Genomic DNA, 21272 nt, shown 5'->3' on the forward strand with positions numbered 1-21272 from the left:
TTGGGCAATCCAAAAGACTCAAATGTTCATTCTCTGGCACTTCGTATGAAATCAGCATGATTTCAATTGGACAAGTTGCATTTTCATTCTTTATTCCATCCAAAATTAGATGATATCGATGCAAAAGATGGAAGGAAGCAACAGGGAGGCCTGTCACTGAACATGCCCTGTTGCACATAACTTACGTCTGGCGGGTTGGTCTGGGAACCCAACAAATTTTGGTCAACCTGGGCAATGGCTGGGACCAGCAGCAGACCTTGTGATATTGAGTCCTCTGGTGGGACCGGGAATGGCACTCCTAGAGAAGGTTGAAAATCTCAAGGATCCCCAGCAGACATGATGCTTGGTACTAAATCCTGTGGTAACACTGGGACTCATAGTTTTGGAGGAGGTTGGAGAAGGTTCCTAAATCCAACCCATTCTGACTGGAGATCAATTACCGGAGGGGTGACATGGTGGCACAATGGTTAGCACTGCTGCCTCACAGTGACAGGGATCTGGGTTCAATTACCAGCTTGGGTCACTGTCTGTGTGAAGTTTGTACATTCTCCCCATGTCTGCATGGGTTCCTCCAGGAGCTCTGGTTTCCTCCCACAGTCTGAAAAAGTGTTGGTTAGGTGCATTGGCCATGCTAAATTCTCCCTTGGTGTACCCGAATAGGCCCTGGAGTGTGGCAACTGGGGGATTTTCACAGTAACTTAATTGCGGTGTTAATGTGACACTAATTAATAAACTTTAAACTTTCTTTAAAAGCCTGATTGGAGCTGGTGGGAAATGCTTCTGTGATTTAAAGACATATTTAGAAAACATACTGTGTTCAGTTAATGCTTTTCACTATTAAACTTATTTTTAGCTTAATATTGAAGTTACGACATGAAAATAGTCCAATCACTCCATATCAGCATTTACCCTCCATACAAGCATATAGTTCTACTTATATTAAACCGTCCTGTTCCCCTCTCCAACCAAGCCTTCTTCCTTCAACTGCCTGGCTAATCTAATGTTGAATGCTGGCAATTTCCACCTAAATCACAAACCCTGGATACTAATTCCACAGCTTCACATTCCTTGTGCAAATATGCATCTCCATGGCAGGGTAGCACGGTGGTTAGCATTGCTGCCTCACAGTGCCAGGGTCTCGGGTTTAATTCCGGCCTCGGGTGACTGGCTGTGTGGAGCTTGCACATTGTCCCTGTGTCTGCATGAGTTTCCTCCAGATGCTCCAGTTTCCTTCTGCCCTCCTGTAGATTAGGTTGACTGGCCATGATAAATTGCCCCATAGTTTCATGTAAATACATGGGGTTGCAGGATAGGGCCTGGGTGAGATTGATGTCGATGCAAGTTTGATGGGCCAAATGGCCTCCACGTGCACTATAGAGATTCTATGATCCTCAATTGCAAATCTCTTACGCTTAACCCTCATTTTTGACTCCGAATAACTATCAGAAACAGTCTGCTTTTATCTATCATGCCATGTCCTTTCATAACTTTGAACACTTCATCTCTGGTGGGCAACCACAAAGGAGAATTTGCAGGAATTAATAAAATTCTTCGAGGTATTGAAGCATCTATGCTTTGCCCTTTGGAATCCAGAAGACCATGTTTACACAATAGTGTGAGACCAACAGCAACCATTTCACAGCGACATTAAGGATGGCACGTGAGAACACCCTTAGGAGAAATGACCAAAAGATTATCAGCAATGATCAGAGTTCGCAAAGGAAACTTAAAGCAGGGAGAGAAGTAGAGAGAAAAGTTTAAAGTTTATTTGTTAGTGTAACAAGTAGACTTACTTTAACACTGCAATGAAATTACTGTGAAAATCCCCTAGTTACCACATTCCGGCGCCTGTTCGGGTATACTAAGGAAGAATTTAGCATTGCCAATGCACCTAACCAGCACATCTTTTGGACTGTGGAAGGAAACTGGAGCACTCGGAAGAAACACACACAAACACAGGAAGAACATTCAGACTCCGCACAGTGACCCGAGTCAGGAGTCAAACTCAGGTCCACTGTGTCACGATGCTGCCCAAGGAGGGATGTCGGGAAAGGAAAGAGAAGTGTAGGGGAAGGAAGGAGGGATGTCGGAAAAGTATTCCTGAGAACACAACTGAAATGGGGCAAGGCTTGTTTTAGATTGTTTAATTTTGTTATACGTAGTTAATATTATCCTAATAATGCAACTTCTGATACTTCAGTACTTTTACTGGTGAACTGCTGAAATTGCTTCCAGCTGCACAATGCATGTACTAATAAAATAGGAAATATGTTAGCCCAGGAAGATGGTTATTTCCTAGCCATTAGTTGTCCTCAGTATTTTCAGAAATTACAACCTTTATAGTGAGTATTAAATCTGCACACGAATGCTTACCTAAATTGTTCCTTTTCAACACATTAGACCCAGCGGTCCAGTTTCACAACTCTTTATTAGTGATGGGTTAATGATTTTATTTTTTTCCACGTTATTTAAGATGTTTTGCTCTGTGGCATGATGCATTTTTTTTGTGTTCACTGAGCAGCTTGTTAAGGTGCTGATCACATGTAGTGCTGTCAACAATTTAGTTTCAAATATATCACAGCAGAATGTTAGAATCAGACTAATCCAAGTCATACTGAGCTGAACATTTTAGCACTAACACAAAAATGTTTGCTTTTAATCCACTATGACCTTAAAAGTGCCAATGTGTAGGATTCCAGTAATCTGGAACATGGCACGGTGGCACAGTGATTGGCACTGCTGCCTCACAGTGCCAGGATCCCAGGTTCAATTCTGGCCTTAGGTCACTGTCTGGGTGGAGTTTGCACATTCTCCCTGTGTCTGTGTGGGTTTCTTCCAGGTGCTCCGGTTTCCTCCCACAGTCCAAAGATGTTTGGTTAAGTTGATTGGCCATGTTAAATTGACCCTAGTGTCAGGGGGATTAGTAGGGTAAATGCATGGGATTATGGGAGTAGGGCCAGGGTGGGATTGTGGGCGGTGCAGGGTCAATGGGGCAAGTGGCCTCCTCCTGTACCGTAGGGATTTTATGATTTTATTCGAACAGTTAGCCACCTGGACAAGAGGGGAATCTCTTGGGGGAAATCGAAGATTGCGAGGCAGATTTCAGCAACTCTGCAGTCTAACACCAGATGCTGAGCTACAATCACTGAATTCATCAAGATTCATATAAACCATCCAGCAAATTTCATAAGCATCGATATGTCTGGTGGGAAAATCACGTTAGCATTAATGCGCCCGCAATATGCACAGAGGGTTTGTACCAAAAGGCTTCAGGAAGGGAGTAAAAGTACATCTTTATAACACTATTAATGAAAGCAAAGAAATACTGCAAATATTCAGCGGGTCAGACAGTATCTGTGGAGAAAAGCAGAGTTAACGTTTCAGGTCAATAACCTCTCAACAGAACAGAAAGAAAATAAAAATATAAGGTTGGAATTTTATGCCCCATCCCCCATCCCACCCCATGCCTGCAACATGCTTTCTATTTCTTGCCATTGGCCAACAGCAGGATCTTCCAGTCCCACCGAAGTCTACAGTGTTTTGTGTGCCTCGCCCATCCCTTCACTGGGTAACCCACTGTGGCGGGAGGGAGGATGGGTCACCTTCGACGGGGCTAGAAGATCTTGCCAGCGAGAAGGGCCAGCAGATCTCACCCTAAGGATTTGTGAGACAGTAGAAGGCTATGCGAGGGGAGGAGGTGGTGGAGAATGGCAAACGTAAGGGTAGGTCTGTGATGGGCAGTAAAGGTTAACTAACAAAAGTGTTCATGATGCAAAAGCCAGAGAGTGTAATGGGTGTAGTAAACGTTGTTTCTCTGTGACTAATGTGAATGATTAATAGCAGCAATCTGAGTACAACAACAAGGGACAAAGAAAGAAGCAAACATGCAAAAAAAATCACATAGAACAAGATGGAGGTAAATGTTATGATTTAAAGTTCTTGAACTGAATACTGAGTCCAGAAGGCAAGAGATCCTCGAGACAAAAGATGAAGTGCTGCTCCTTGAGTTTGTGTTGATCTTCATTGGTAGACTATAGCAGGCCAAGGGCAGAAAGGACAGAGTGGGAACAAGGTGCTAAATTAAAATAATAAATGACAGGGATCTCAGGGTCATGTTTGCAGACTGAATTAAGGTGTTCTACAACACAGTCACCCAGCAGCATGCAGAATCCCCAGTGCAGAGTAGACCATGGGGGGAATTCTCCGGCTGTTCACGTTGATGGGATTCTCCAGTCCTGGTGGGGTGACATCAATGGGAAATTTCATTGACAGCAGCGGGACCACAGAATCCAGCCACCAGTGAACTGCACACCACCTCCTGCTGCCAAGATACATGTGGCTGGGAGGCTGGCGAATTCCTCCCCGGACATCTTACTTTCATATTAGCTTTCAACACCAGTTTCTATCAAGATTGGTGGCACAGTGGTTAGCACTGCTGCCTCAGTTCTTATGTTCTTATGTTCTCACAGTGCCAGGGACCTGGGTTCAATTCTCAGTTTGGTTCAGTGTCTGTGCGGAGCCTGCATGTTCTCCTCTGGGTGCTCCAGTTTCCTCCCAATGTGCTGGTTAGGTGCATTGACCCAAACAATCGCCAGAGTTGGCAACTAGGGAATTTTCACAGTAACTTCATTGCAGTGTCAATGTAAGCCTTACTTACAACTAATAAATAAACTTTAAATTTTAAACTGCCATCAGTTAGAAGAGGCCTATGAAATGGACTGGTTGAAAGCCACGCGCATCTGACACTTGGAAATCTGTTTAACGGTAATCTAGGCAGAGCTGACTTAATACAGATTGTCATTCCAGAGTCTCTCTGAAGCCAGCAAAAATATCAAATGTGAAGGAAGCAGTTTAGGAAATAATAAAGCAGTTAATGGAAAACTAATCGTGCTGCTCCATCTGATGTTCACCTTCACAGATAGGATTAGAAACATTAACCGACCTATTTAAGGAGCTGCAGTTGTCCTTTTTATTACAGATGGAATACAGATGATATAAAGGCCATTTGTTGTGGTGTTCGTGTATTTGATTGAAGTTATCTGCTTTACAAGGTCTAGATGTCCCTGAGAGTTTGAAAGGCCATTTGTCCTATAAAATGTTACTCTATCAATCGTTTGCTACAAACTGTTGATTTATTAAAAGGGCATCATGAAAATGTGTGGCAAGGTTGCATTCACTGTTTAAAAATACACACCATGATTATGCAAATCTTGTTCAAAGGCATTCTTGTCACATTTACAAGTGATGTAACCATGACAATCTGTGACATTCAGGGTCATTTTAACCATGGAGTTGGTGGATGTGGGTTGGGTCGGGCATTAAAATACTTCAAATCTCAAACACAAACCAAACTAATGTTGACAAACTTCTGTTTTAACAGAGGCCAGATGTGGGGGTGTAGGCAACCATCCTTCTCCCAAGAGGCAGGTTGCTCATTTAAATATTTTATTGTGTCTCAGATTTTACCTCCCTTCCAGTTTTAACTCTGGCCAACCAGGGTTTCCAAGCCTTGGAAAACCCAGCACCTTAAAGAGAGGCAGGGATGGCAAACCTGTAAATGTTTTTCCAGCACTGATTGTGGGCCGAAAAGAGCAGGACCACTTTCCCCAAAGCAAACCTGCTTCCCTCCTTGTAATCCCCACAATCGAAGCCCTGCATCCTCAAAATCACATATCCTGACAAACACCACCATCCCTCAATTACCGACACCTCCTGTAATCACCGAACCCTCGTCCCTGTGCCTGATCGCTCTCTGACTCCTGTAATCATGATCCTCGCCTGCCCCTCTGAGCTACAGTTTATACACTACCACCACTTGCAGCCTCAACAGAAAAAAACCTACTTCTGAGCTTTGGCCTGTTCTGCAGAGTTCCTCACCTGACAGGAAGCCAAGGCTGTCAATTAGGTCTGTTTGCAGTTGGGACCTAGTTGAAAAGCTGCTGTAATTCCTCCCACTGTGCAGGAACAGTTGCGCACTCTGCACAGATTGTGTTCACATGCTCATGCTCTATTCCTTCTATCACTGATGTCACTGTTATCCGCCTGTTATCCGCTTCCCTCAAACAAACCCTCCTCTGAGTCCTTACCGCTCCTCTCCATTGCCCTCACCACCTCCCACTCACCACCTATTCCTAGAACTTACAGCACCGGTTATACACAGAGGAAACTGTTCTATACATTATCCCATCACACACTTCCCAGGAAAGATACAACATAGATTCAATACACATTAAAACAGTACAGTGTTTTAAAGTTTATTTATCAGCGTCATGAGTAGGCTTACATTAACACTGCAATGAAATTACTGTGAAAATCCCCTAGTTGCCACACTCTGGCACCTGTTTGGATACGCTGACGGAGAATTTAGCATGCCTAACTTGCACACGTTTTTCAGACTGGGAGATAATCGGAAGACCTGGAGGAAACCCACATAGGTACAGGGAGAACGTGCAGACTCCGCATAGAGAGTGACCCAAGTCGAGAATTGAACCTGGGTCCCTGGTTGCTGTGAGGCAGCAGTGCAAACTACTGTGCCACCCAAAGTTCATTTAAACTGTCAAAATCCTTGCCAGTCTGCATCTCTACATCAAGTCTCCCACCAGATAGAGAAGTGCTGCTTTCTGAAGAGTTACATTTAATTCCTAAAATGGTTATCTCAGGAGCCCTTTCAGCCCTATACGATAATTATCTGATATACAATCTGTTTAAATATTACCATTTTTATTTTTAAAAGACAGGCTTTTCTTCTAAGGGAAGAGGATGTTGCTTACAGTTTCCAGCTCAAGCTGTAATTCTTTCCTGGCTGAATTTGGTCAGGACCATTTTTGATGCAGGCAGTTATCGCGGAAAGTGAATCACAAGAACCACGATTGCATTTTGCCGTGAATGCACACTTCACATTTGCGGCATTACCAAACACAGCATTGGAAAAAGACATGCTGTGGAGTCAAAACTCCACGACATTCAGGGTGATGAACTCCAGGCCTTGCTCAGAAATCCACCCCAGCAAAAATCAGGCCAAATGCTCCTCTGGTCCCTTCGCTCAAAAACCAAAGTAAAACACTTGCCAAATATTTTTCTTAATCCATTTTGTTGCCCTTTTACTGACTTATGCCCAATTCACAGAGCAAGATTTTAATTGGAATATCTGCGAGTGAGGAAAAGAATGGGATTGAACTGACATTTATTCGTTTCTTCAATGATACTCCAGAACGAATATCTGAATGAAAATGTGGATGCTCGGTTAATTGAATACGAAGACAATCGGCCGCTATTGGATATGTTTCTGCAGAAGCCTGTAGGCCTTCTCTCTCTGCTGGATGAAGAGAGTCGCTTCCCTCAAGCCACTGACCAGACACTTGTAGGCAAGTTCTTAAAAAAGCTTATGGTAGCATACTCTGCAACTGACTATAAATATAAAGAAAAACACTACCACATTTCCTTTCCAGGAGATACCATGAAAGTAGTATGTTCATGTTGGCAGGTCACAAGGTTGTTGTATTACAGTGTCTCAGCCATGTCTCATATATCTTTATTCTTCAGTTACAGAGAATAAGACAATCACAATAACAAAATGCACTTTGTCAACAGGGAAATTTGAAGACAATCTCAAATCAAATTACTTCTGGAGACCAAAAACGGTTGACTTAAGCTTTGGAATTAATCATTATGCAGGAAAGGTAAGTGACAGTCAGGTATTAAAAAGTATTTCAATGATTAATGCGTAACACACTGGGGAGAAGGTGGTTGTGGTAATGGTGGAAAGGGGGTGACAGTGATTTGAAGTCAGGGTGCCATTTGGCTAGCTGAAGCCGATGCTCTTTGAGTATAAAGGGAGGCGATGGCCTGGTGGTATTATCACTGAACTATTAACCTAGAAACTCAGTTAATGTTCTGGGCATCTGGGTTCAAATCCCACCATGGCAAGTGGTGGAATTTGAATTCAATATAAAAATCTGGAAGTAAGAATCTACTGATGACCATGAAAGCATTGCCGATTGTCGGGAAAACCCATCTGGTTCAATAATGTCCTTTAAGGAAGGAAATCTGCTGTCCTTACCTGGTCTGGCCGACACGTGACTCCAGAGTCACAGCAATGTGGTGTCTCTCAACTGCCCTCTGAACAAAGGTAATTAGGGATGGGCATAAATGCTGGCCAGCCAGCAATACCCTTGTGCCATGAATAAAGAGTGGAGTTATGATGAGACCTCTGCTGCCCCAGCTTAATATTCAAGTAAGCGTATTTTAAAAGCTTACTTTGCTGGTTACAATAAGGACTGCCTGTTAGGCTGCATCCAGGCTTGGTTTTCTTATGCGTGGCTGAATCCAGCTGCCTCTGGGAAAACCCATCTATAGTGGGGTCCTCAAAAGAGCCCCTTATCAATATAATGTTTCCCTATGGGTCATATCCCCAAGGGCAGCATGTAAATGAGGAAGAGGAGATCTAAGGATGGTTCACTGAAAAAATGACTAAAAAAAAAGTTTGAGAAGGGAGTCAAATGGCAGAGACACTCTGGCCGTAATTGGATAGGTAAAAATGGAATCAATTAATGACAGTCTCAAGAGTGCTAGCAAATGGAAGAGAGGTGTTGGAGGAGGTAACACAATCAGTTGTGTGGAATACTGCAGGAGTTCAAGGAAAATGATGAGTAATAACACATAATCAGAATCACAGGGAGAACGTCATTCGTGATTTAGGTAAGGATGGCTTCATCCTGAGAAACAGGCAGATATTTGATTAGGCAGGTTCCCTTAAAAAAAAATCAATTGACTCCTTGTAACACTGCAAGTTTAGCACGAGTGCAGTACATTTGAACATGCTTTAGGTATTCAATGTTTCAAGGACCTGTAAGAGAAACTAATGTAACAGTCAGGTTGGTGGATGTTTTCATTGTTACTCGAAACGGATGTACTTCTAACCTGGTGTTTTCATTTGTTTGAAAGGTTATATTCATTTGAATGTATACTCCTACCTATTTAGATCTGAACAACCTAACTCTCAAATGCTCCAGATCCAGAAACTGAAAATAAATGTTCATTTTTGAGTGGGGGAGGGCTGGAAAATTCTTTAGTGCCACAAAGAAACTTGGTCGCCTGCACCCTTATCTTTTTTGATTCTTTCATAGGTTGGGGATTTCTCTGGTGAGGCCAGCATATAAAGCCTATTCCTAATTTTCCTCTTGAAGGTGTTGTTGAACCATCTTCTTGAATCGCTGCCATCCAAGCATTGTAGGAATACCCATAACATTGTTAGGGAGGCTGTTCCAGGATTTTGACCCAGCGACACTGAAGCAACAGTGATATAGTTTTAAGTCAAAAGGTGAACTGGCATTTGGTGGTGTTCCCATGCACGTGCTGCCCTTGTTCTTCTAGGTGACAAAGATTGCAGGTTTTGAAGGTGCGGTCAGAGGAACCTTGGTGAGTTGCTGTAGTGTATCTTGTAGATGGTATGCACTGCTGCCTCTATGGGCTGCATTATATATGGCCCAATGGACATATCTGCACTGGAATACTGCTTTGGGCTTTATTAGCATGCCTACATTGGAGTTAGGTGACTGAGGGACTTTGGTGAAGAGAGAAGGAGATCCTCCTTTCATTTTCTGCCTTTCCTTTGAAAGAGGGATAGCAGCCTTGGCAAATAGGACCTGGTGAGTCCTTAATCTCTAAACTAAAGGAAGAAAGTAGAAGAAGTAATTTAAGTGTAAGTCATGGCAGGGCAGTTTAACCATGTGGAATGCTTGTCCTGTGCAATGTGGGAAGTCAGTGGCGCTGTCCAGGGTGACCACATGTACTGGAAGTGCATCCAGCTGCATCTACTCAGAATCCATGTTTCAGAGCTGGAACTACAGCTGGAGTCAATATCAGCAAGGATGAGATCTTCATGGGTGGCACATACAGTGAGGTGGTCACCCCACTGGCAGAAAGGGAAAGGTGGCAGCCAGAGTAAAAGCACTCGGCAGGTAATACAGAAGTCTCCTGGGTCCATTTCCCTCTGTAACAGATTTTCAGTTTTAGATACTGTTGGGGAGATGGTTTCTCAGAGGAATGCAGCAAGAGCCAGGCCCATGGCACCATGAAAGTCTCAGCTGCACTAAAGGAGAGCATAAAAGAGAGGGAGACCAATAATGATCCTATTGTAGGGGGAACAAATAGATGTTTCTGTGGCCGCAAATGTAACACCAAGATATATGTTGCCTCCCTGGTGCCAGGGTCAAGGATGCCTCTAAATAGCTGCAGGAATTTCTCAGGGATAGGGTGAACAGCTACAGGTGAGGTCCTTATTGGTACCAACAAGAGGAATGAGGTCCAGAGAGCAGAATAAAGGGAACTATGAAATAAAGTGAAAAGCAGGACCTCAAAGGTAGCAATCTCGGGAGTGCCATGTGCTAGCGGGAAAAGGAATAGGAGGACAGACCAGATGAACACATAGCTGGAGAGATGGATTAGGAGGGAGGAATTTGGTTTCTGAGGCATTGGTCATAGTTTGAGGATAAGACGTAAACCTTTTAGAAGTGAGGTGTGGAGAAATTTCTTCACCCATATGGTGGTGAGTGTGTGGAATTCACGACCACAGAATGTAGTTGAGGCCAAAACATTTTAAGAAGAAATTAGATATAGCTCAAGGGGCTAAAGGGATCAAGAGATATGGGGGATGGAAGGGGGATCAGGATATTGAATTTGATAATCAGCAATGATCAAAATGAATGGCAGAGCAGGCTCAAAGGGCCGAATGGCCTACTCCTGCTTCTAGTTTCTATCAATCTCGACCTTAAATGTGCTGATTGACTGAGCTTTCACACCCTCTGGGGTATTCTAAAGATTCACAACCATCTGTGCAAAGAAATTTCTCTTCATCCAGGTCCAAAGTGGCTTTCCTCTGTTTTTGAAATTGTGCCCTTGGTTCTAGACTCCCCAGTCAAGCGAAACATCTTACCTAAATCTACCCTGTCTACTCGTCTAAGTATTTTAGAAACAGCGTTCACCATATTCAACTGTGACAGCTCATTGATGTTGCATTAGATCAATTTTTCCAATCAATTTTTAATAATAGTCCAATCATTTAACCCAAACGCAAATTTAATTGTAGCCCTAACCATAAATTTGAATCTAACCCTAGCCCTCAATCTAAAGTCACCAGCACCATGGTGTATGTTTGTATTACAATAGGGTACTGAATTCTGAAATGGAGAGGAAAGGCCATCTGAAAGAACTGAACAATTGCTAACATAAAGAAAGCAGCAAAAAAGCTGCAATTGTTATGTTAGCTGGTACATCTGGCCAATTCTCAGGAACATTGCGATGGTTCAGAATCAATGATCCACTGATTGTGCCATTGTTCCCCAAAGAAAAATACGTAATTATGATCATTGTGTACGCCTACTTACAGCAAACATCACTGCTTCGTGAGTAGATTCATCTATAATCTGGCAACAAATTATAGCTATTATCGGCTGGATGTCTTTATCCTCAAGTGAGTCATCATTCACAGAAGGGATGAAGAGTTAAGGGTTCTTTCAGTAAAACTTTTTCAACCCAATTTCTCAATGTGCAAAGTTTTGTGAAATTCAGGTCTTTTCTGCCAGGCTTGCATCGATATTTATGATGTCATTATTACTTTGTTTTTAATACTACAGGTTCTTTACAATGCCAGTGGTTTTCTGGCGAAGAATCGAGACACCTTGCCAGCGGATATTGTCTTGCTATTGAAATCATCCGACAATAAAATTACAAGGCAGGTTGTAACACACCCACTTACTAAATCAGGTACGATATATGCCAAAGAATGAAATGGTTTCCTAGTAAAGCTGGAGTTTCAGTGCAGGGGCCATTAAATAGCAGCTGCAAGGAGTATTTTGAGACAACATTCATTTTTAAAGTTCCTATGATTTTCAGGTTCTAATTTCTCATGCTACTCACATCTCGGCAAACTAAAATATGCTCCATTCAGTGTGGTTGTGTTTGCTATTATCTTTACCGAGCTGTTTTTCCACAATGGAGCCAGCAGGGACCAGTTCCAAATGTTGACCTGTATTTTCTCACTGCTGGTGTAGTGCAGAAGGAAGCAGTGCGGCCAATCGAGTTGGCTCTCTGACAGAGCATCTTATCCAAGCCCTACCCCATAACCCCATGTATTTACCCCACTAATTCCCCCAACCTATACATCTTGGGACACTAAGGGGAAATTTAGCATGCCTAACCCACCTAACCTGAGCATCTTTGGACAGTAGGAGGAAACTGGAGCACTTGGAAGAAACCCACGAGACATGGAGAGAATGTGCAGACTCTGCACAGACAGTGACCCGAGGCTGGAGTTGAACCGGGTCCCTGGCGCTGCAAGGCAGCAGTGCTAATCACTGCGTCATCTTTTTTGCTGAGTGAGCAAACATGCTTTGCTAAGTGTTACAAAACATCTCCTTAAATATCTACCACTACATCTCTACTGCCCTATCCCTTAACCTAATTTCCCTGTTCACTTTGGCCAGTTCTGTATTCTTGCCTTCATAATTGTTCTTGTTTAAGTTAAAAAACTTGACTTGGACTCATTCTTCTCTCCCTCAAATTTCAATCATGTCATGATCGCTCCTAACTCGGAGTTATTATTTTGAGGTCATTAATTAATTCTGTCATGTTGCACACGGTAGCACAGTGGCATAGTGGTTAGCACTGCTGCTTTACAGTGCCAGGAATCTAAGTTCGATTCCTGGTTTGGGTCACTGTCTGTGTGGAGTTTGCATGTCCTCCCCATGTCTGCATGGGTTTCCTCTGGGTGCTTCAGTTTGCTCCCAAAGCCTGAAAGACATCCTAGTTAGTTGCATTGGCCATACTAAATTCTCCCTTGGTGTACCCGAACAGGCGTCGGAGTGTGGCAACTAGGGGATTTTCACAGTGACTTCATTGTAGTGTTAATGTAAGCCAACTTAAAGTTAATTTATTAGTGTCACAAATTGGCTTACATTAACAATGCAATAAAGTCACTGTGAAAATGACAAATTGCCACACTTTGGCGCTTGTTCGGGTACACTGAGGCCAATGCACCTAACCAGCACATCTTTTGGACTGTGGGAGGAAATTGGAGCACCCAGAGGAAACCCACGCAGACACAAGGGAGAATGTGTAGACTGCACACAGACAGTGACCCAAGTCAGGAATCAAACCGGATCTCTGGCACCGTGAGGCATCTGTGCTAACCGTTGTGCCACCCTGCTGCCTTGCAACACTAATTACACTTGAGACACTAATAAATAAACTTAATCATTATCAGATCTAGAACAGCTTCCTCTTTGTTTGACGCCAGAACATGCTGCTCTAAGAAATTGTCCTGATAAGCCCTGTGAACTCATCTTCCAGGCTATCTTTGCCAATCTGATTCATCCAATTTATATATAGATTAAAACCACCCATGATTACCATCTTACTGTTTTCACAAATCCTCATTATTTCTTCATGTTTAACCACGTCCTACAATATGGTTCCTATTATGTGGAGATGTCGGTGTTGGACTGAGGTGGGCATGGTAAGAAGTCTCACAACACCAGATCAAAACCCAACAGGTTATTTGGAATCACGAACTTTCAGAGCACTGCTCCTTCGTCACCTGATGAAGGAGAAGTGCTCTGAAAGCTCAAGATTCCAAATAAACTTGTTGGACTTTAACCTCATGCTGTGAGACATCTTACAGTGTGGTTCTTTTCAGGAGGCCATAAGCTATTCCCACAATAACTTTTTACTTTTGCCATTTCTTATCTTTACTCAAACTGATTCTACATCTCAATCTTTAGAACTGAGGTAATCTCTCAGTTCTGTACTAATGTCACCCCTAATTAAAAGAGCTACCACACCACATTTTCCCTTCTCCCAGTCCTTCCAAAATATCATGTAGCCTTGAATATTCACATCCCAGCCCCTGACATTCTGGAGCCATGACTCTGTCATGCATATCAGATCAACAGTCAATGACCTAGCCTGAACTCTCTCTGCACTGCACGAGTGCTGGCCGAACTCTGCTCAAGTCCCCCAGCTCACACTTGTGTGTTCTTTTGTAAATCCCTAGAAAGTTTCTGTGGACACCAGTTTCAGGTGCAAAGGCTGTGCTATACACCCACTATTGCATTGATTGGTCAAAACCCAACACCATGGAATGAACAGCTTCTTCCTTGCAGCTGTTAGATTTTTTTTGTAGACCTACCTTATATTAAGTTGATTTTTTTTACACCCTAACGATGGCTGTAACATTACATTGTACATCCTCTCCTTTCCTTCTCCTCCTATGTACTGTATGACCAGTATGCTTTGTCTGTCTAGCACCCAAGAAACAACATTTCACTGTACCAATACATGCAACAATGACAAATCAAATCAAAACATATTTCCACTTGTTGGTGAAGGTCCACAACACTCAAAGTCATTCACAAATGGAAATGAGAATCGTGAATGCAATTAATAAACATAAATCCAGAAATAAAGAACAAAGAACAGTACAGAATAGGGACATTCTCTTCAGCCCTCTCCACCGATCATGATGCCTGCCTAAACTGAAACTGTATGCGTTTACTGAGTCCGCAGCCTTCCATTCCCATCCTATTCATGTATTTGTCTAGTTGCCCCTTAAGTGCTGTTATCATACCTGCTTCCACCACTTCTCTAGGCATTCATCACCCTCTGTGTAAAAAGAAACTTGCCTCACATATTTCCTGTAAACTTTTCCCCACGCACCTTAAACCTATGTCCCCTAGTATTTGACTGCCAGAATGTTCCTGGTATTTTCTGTTGTTATTTCAGTTTTTCAGCATCCACAGTAATTTCCTTTGGCAATTATCAAATAATTATATGTTGCAAACGTTTGTAAGTATGTAGTTGGCTGGCTGCTAATACCGTGGACCATGCAATAAATGGGCAGGCTGTATCACACCAATAGCCTCCATCATACCAAACATTGTTTTAGGTAGAAATCATTCCACTGGAGACATGCAGTTGTGAAAGGAGAGAGCTGACAGTGATTACATCAGCGTTTATAACTCAGGCAGTGTCAAGGGCTATCAATCAATTCATACCAGAATTGCACACATCGTTTACTTCAATGTATTTTCTTCAGATTCTACATATTCTTGAAGCTATTCAAAATAACTTTCAAATTGTGCACTGTGAAGCTATGGATTGCCTGCTTAATGGGCTAAATTCACACCTCATTAGCTGCTCTGCCTATACAGGTGACTGGGGAAATAAGCAATTATCTCCAGCAACTAATGGGACAATCAATATCTATTCGAAGAGGTTCAATTTAAATAACCTCTTGATCATTTTGGAGTGCAGGAGTTCTTCCTAATTTTTCTGAAGTATTTCACAATAATGCCTTGCTGATATTTAACATTTATAACCCATTTGATCTGTTACCCAGAGCTGAAGTATTTAATTCTATTTGCTAAGGCAATTAATGTCATTCATTTTCACTTGCTTAACCGTTATGCTCTGACCTGACCCAAGAGCATTGCACTCTTCCTGGGCTAGATTTTATGGAGGCGGAAAGGCTGTTTGTGGCCAAATGCCTGGGAGGGGCCTTTGGCAGCCAATCAAGTGACTCCCCCCAGGCTTGCGACCTACTACTGGCCAATCAGAGGACTCAGCAGCCAACAGCATCATCACTGGTGGCGACTGTTGCTGGGAATCTCCTCATTCCCTCATTTGGTCAGGTCTGAGAGCACCAGGGGGCAATCAAGTAATGGGGGGGGCAGGGGGAGTGTTGGTGAGGGTAGATAGCACCATTGAGACTGAGCCTGCCAGGAGACTGGCATGGTTTCTTTGGTGGCTTCCCCACATGGTGGGAAAGTGGGGGGGAAGCCTTGAGTGCTCATAAAATGCCAGCAGAGGTGGGAAGACTCTCTTAATTGGTCACTTAAGTGGCTCAGTTTGGCTCTGGGCAGGCTGTCTGCTACTTGACTCACCACTATCAAGGAAGAAGATGATGGACCATCAATGGCTATTCTGCACTGTTTTGTTAGCCTTACCACTTCACCAAAGGACTGCTGAATCCCAGCACCACCAAAATCAGCAATTTTTTAAAAAATGCTTTCAGTTTTCACAGTGATAAAGCTTCCCATAGGAAATCATTTTGTAAGGCTGCTGGATTAGATTTACATAACTAGCATATGCATAACTTTAAAACATTAATATAAATCTGACAGTTTACTTCTGTTCACATTGTCATTTCTTCCATCCCTACTCATTCTCCATTCATCTCTCGCTTCTATTTTATTTGCCTAGTATTTGATTTGTTTGGTTGTGTAACAGTCATTGCTTGTCAAAGCAGTCATTGTAAATACATTTCTTTCCTGAGAGATGCAATATAGACTATTTTGCAAACTTTCCTTCCATATATTCCTAAATTAATTTTAATTTTATTTTATGATGATACTGTGCCTTTAAGAAATATGTATATATCATGTGTCCCATAAGGGTATGTTTAGAATTCAGGTCTGGTTTGCAAGTTGTCAATTTATCTAAGGAATATTTTAAATTGTTAGCTGGGAGAACAGGGTAAGTACCTAGGGTGTTTATTTTAAGCTGAGAAGTGCATTTATGTTTACTTAGGTTTGTCTGGACTTCAGAGTAGAGTTTTGATCGATAGGGACAGAGTCATGTGCTTAATGGGTGGAGCTAAGCATTTGCCTTCCCAATTAGTTGCTGAACTTGCATGCTAGCTTTTTGTAATTAATGTATGACGACCCCCAAATCCTTCTATGCCGCAGTTTTCTGTAATCTTTCTCCATTTAACTAATACTCAGATTCTTTGCTTTTCCTACCAAGGTGCATAATTTCACATTTTCCTCTACTCTATTCCATCTGCCAAGTTTTTGTCCACTTGCCTAACCTGTCTATATCGCTCTGTAAATTCTGTGTCATCCTCACCACTTGCCTTCCCTCCTATTTTTGTGTCACCTGCAAACTTCGCAATAATACATTCACTTCACATTCTAAGTCATTAATATATATTGTAAATAGCTGTGGCCCTGGCACTGATCCCTTAGTTACTGGTTACCACCCTAAAAATGCACCTCTTATTCCAATTCTATGCCTTCTATCTGTTAGCCAATCTATCTTGACTGGACAAGGGCACACGCAATGCAAATAAGGCAACAAGCTGAGACCAGGAGGAAAAACTGATCAATGGTCAGAGGAGAGAGCGAGAAAGACAACCCAATTCCCAATTTTGTCAGACAAAAAAAGAGGGAAAATATAGGGGAGAGATGTGCATCAAGAAAAGCCATCCGGATCTCTCTGCATTGAAGCACTCCTAAGTTTCTTTCCATTGAGATAAAAATTTGTCTTTTGTATTTTTCCTGCCAAATTAGATAACCTTCCACTTATCCAAGTTAAACTCCATCTGCCATATTTTGTGCCATTTATTTAACTTTTACATTTGTACATTTATGATTTAATTATCACAACCTACTATTCCACCTATTTTAGTGTCACCTGCAAATTTGGCCATGATATCTAATATTCTTGCATCCAAGTAACCTGCTACATCTTGCCCACCAGGCACATCTTGCCAACCAGAAAAAGACCCATTTATCCCAATTATCTGCTTTCTATTACTCAGTCAATCCTCAATCCAAACCAATAAATAACCCCCAATCCCATGTGGACTATCCTTATGTATTAAACTTTTGGGTGGCACGTTGTCAAATGCCTTCAAGGAGTCCAGGTATACTAGATCTACAGGATCACCATCTACTTTGCTTATTACCTCTTCAAAGAACTCAATCAAATTAGTCAAACATAATTTACTCTTCATAAAACGACATGACTCTAATGGATTGCATTTTGATTTTCTAAATGTCCTGTTATTACTTCCTTTATAATGGAGTCTAACAATTTCCCAATGACAGATATTAAACTAATTGGCCAATAGTTTCCTACATTTTTCCACCCTCCCTTGTAGAAGAGACTACGGCCAGAGTTCTCTGGATATCTATGCTCAGCTGCTGTTGCCAGCGTGGATGGAGAATTTGGTATGCGGCCAAATCTCCAATCACTGCAGCAGGACTGAGGAATCCCATCTGTGAGTGATTTGATTTGATTAATTATTGCTAAATGTATTAATATACAGTGAAAGGTATTGTTTCTTGCACACTATATAGACAAAGCATACAGTCTGCAGAGAAGGAAAGGAAAGAGTGCAGGATGTAGTGTTACAGTCATAGCTAGGCTGTAGAGAAAGAGCAAGTGACCCTACATCATGAGCAGCTCCCTTTCAGGCTCATTATTTTATCCCCCCACTTTCAATAGGGGAGCAGACTGGGGACAGTGACCACAATTCAGTAAGCTTTAAGGTACTGATGGATAAAGTTGAGTGTAGTCCTCAAGCTAAGGTGCTAAACTGGGAGAAGGCTAATTACAACAATATTAGGCAGGAACTGAAGAATGTAGATTGTGGGCAGATGTTCGAGGACAAATCAACATCTGGCATGTGTGAAGCTTTCAAGTGTGAGTTGATAGGGATTCAGGACCGGCACATTCCTGTAAGGATGAAAAATAAGTATGGCAAGTTTTGGGAACCTTGGATAGCGAGAGATATTGTGAGCCTAGTCAAAGAAAAAGGAAATATTTGTCAAAGCTAGGAGGCTGGGAACACATGAAGCAAATGTGGAATATAAGGAAAGTAGAAAGAAACTTAAGCAAGGAGTAAGGAGGGCTAAAAGAGGGCACGAAAAAGCATTGGCCAGCAGGATTAAGGAAAATCCCAAGGCTTTTTTACATATATAAAGAGCAAGAGGATAGCCAGGGAGAGGGTTGGCCCAGTCAAGGACAAGGGAGGGACTCTATGCATGGAGCCAGAGGAAATGAGTGAGGTATTAAATGAGTACTTTGCATCAGTATTCACCAAAGAGAAGGACTTGGTGGTTGATGAATCTGGGAAAGGATATGAGGATAGTTTGAGTCATGTTGCAATCAAAAAGGAGGTGGTGTTGGGGTTCTTGAGAAACACTAAGGTAGACAAGTCCCCAGGGCCTGATGGGATATACTCCAGAATACTGAGAGAGGCAAGGGAGGAAATTGCTGGGGCCTTGAGAGAAATCTTTGTATCCTCACTGGCTACAGGGGAGGTCCCAGAGGATTGGAGAATAGCCAATGTTGTTCCTTTGTTTAAGAAGGGGAGTAGGAATAATCCAGGTAATTACAGGTTGGTGAGCCTTACATCATTGGTAGGGAAATTATTGGAGAGTATTCTTCGAGACAGAATTTATTCCCACTTGGAAATAAGTGGACATATTAGTATCACATGGTTTGTGAAGCGGAGGTCATCGCTCACTAATTTGATTAAGTTTTTCGAGGAAGTGACAAAGATGATTGCTGAGGGTAGGGCAGTGGATGTTGTCTACATGGACTTCAGTAAGGCTTTTGACAAGGTCCCTCATGGCAGACTGGTGCAGAAGGTGAAGTCACATGGAATCAGAGGCAAGCTGGTAAGGTGGATACAAAACTGGCTCGGTCAAAGAAGACAGAGGGTAGCAGTGGAAGGGTGCATTTCTGAATGGAGGGCTGTGACAAGTGGCGTTCCTCAGGGATCAGTGCTGGGACCTTTGCTGTTTGGAATATATATAAATGATTTGGAGGAAAATGTAACTGGTTTGATTAGTAAGTTTGCAGACGACACAAAGGTTGGTAGATTTGCAGATAGTAATGAGGACCATCAGAGGATACAGCAGGATATAGATCGGTTGGAGACTTGGGCAGAGAGATGGCAGATGGAATTTAATCCGGACAAATGTGAGGCAATGCATTTTGGAAGGTCTAATACAGATAGGAAATATATAGTAGATGGCAGAACCCTTAAGAATACTGATACGTAAAGGGATCTGGTTGTACAGATACAGAGGTCATTGAAAGTGGCAATGCAGATGGAGAAGGTAATCAAGAAGGCATACGGCATATTTGCCTTCATCGGCTGTGGCACTAAGTTTAAAAATTGGCAAGTTATGTTGCAGCTTTATAGAACCTTAGTTAGGCTGCACTTGGAATATAGTGTTCAATTCTAGTCACTACACTATCAGAAGGATGTGGAGGCTTTGGAGAGGGTGCAGAAAAGATTTAGCAGCATGTTGCCTGGTATGGAGGGCATTAGCTACAAGGAGAGGTTGGAGAAACTTGGTTTGTTCTCACTGGAATGATGGAGGTTGAGGGGCGACCTGATAGAAGTCTACAAGATTATGAGAGGCATGGACAGAGTGGATAGTCAGAAACTTTTTCCCAAGGTGAAAGAGTCAATTACTGGGGGTTACAAGTTTAAGGTGCCAGGGGCAAGGTTAAAGGAGATGTATGAGGCAAATTTTCTACACAGAGGGTGATGGGTGCCTGGAAAACGTTGCCAGGGAAGGTTGTGGAAGTGGGTACAGAAGTGACGTTTAAGGGGCGTCTTGACAAATACATGAGTAGGATAGGAATGGAGGGATATGGTCTTCAGAAGGGCAGGGGGTTTTAGTTAAGTTGGGGAACATAGTCGGTGCAAGTTTGAGGGCCAAAGGGCCTGTCCCTGTGCTGTAATTTTCTTTGTTCATTGTACTCTGACCTGTGGATTATTTCCAGCATTTTCTGTTTTTGTTGAAAGTTAAAGATTATTTTATTATCTTCACAATTGTCTTTTATTTTACCTTAGGAAACTTGTCTCATTCAAGGAGCAAAAGAGCAACAGTCCCCCGAGTTCGAACTCCTCAACGTTCTATGAACCATGGAAAGGTAGACCAGAAGTACTCTGTGTAATGCTGAGTGTGCTTTAACACTGATTGTCACTGTCCACAGTGCTATCCATGCGTCCGTTTTCTGTGAAATAGTGAATGTCTTTAAGTGCAATTGACCACAGGATACTAGGTTTGGCTGACCGAGGGAAGAAGTGATGATGAAGCTCATGATTTAGCCAAGCTGACAAGAAGGGAAAAGGAGTTTGAAATTAGGGAATGCCAGCACAGTCGGTCCAAAGCATGAGCCAGACGCCACATGGGAAGACACGCAAACCTGGAGGCTAAGGACGAGTGACCAAGGTTCCTAGAGATAATAGGAGGAACCCTTTAATGTCATGTTAGCAAACCTCAAATTGACTGGTGCTTCATGACCTCCCTCTGACCCCCAATAATTCCACTGCCGGCAATTATATAAGTGGTTGATTTTCATGTCAGGAATGGAGTGTGGATCTTTTTATGTCGAAATGTTGTTGCAGCAACAGCAATTTAAACTGCTTAGGCTTCATGTTGGTGCTGACCTAATGCCACTGGATTTAC

The 21272-nt window shown here is 42.5% G+C and overlaps 1 protein-coding gene across 4 annotated transcripts in view; it reads left to right on the plus strand.

Annotated features, from left to right (window-relative positions):
• The window catches only part of myo3a (myosin IIIA), a 335886-nt gene that overhangs the window by 180150 nt on the left and 134464 nt on the right, over positions 1 to 21272 (plus strand). For all 4 annotated transcript variants that reach the window (XM_080211403.1, XM_080211422.1, XM_080211413.1 and 1 more), the window contains exons 20-23: positions 7211 to 7364; positions 7591 to 7679; positions 11634 to 11763; positions 20654 to 20733. In XM_080211403.1, the coding sequence (XP_080067529.1) occupies positions 7211 to 7364; positions 7591 to 7679; positions 11634 to 11763; positions 20654 to 20733 (453 nt within the window). The remainder of the gene's footprint in view (positions 1 to 7210; positions 7365 to 7590; positions 7680 to 11633; positions 11764 to 20653; positions 20734 to 21272) is intronic.

This window comes from Carcharhinus amblyrhynchos, chromosome 2 (genome assembly GCF_965287045.1).
Source record: "Carcharhinus amblyrhynchos chromosome 2, sCarAmb.v2.hapA, whole genome shotgun sequence".
Taxonomy (NCBI): domain Eukaryota; kingdom Metazoa; phylum Chordata; class Chondrichthyes; order Carcharhiniformes; family Carcharhinidae; genus Carcharhinus; species Carcharhinus amblyrhynchos.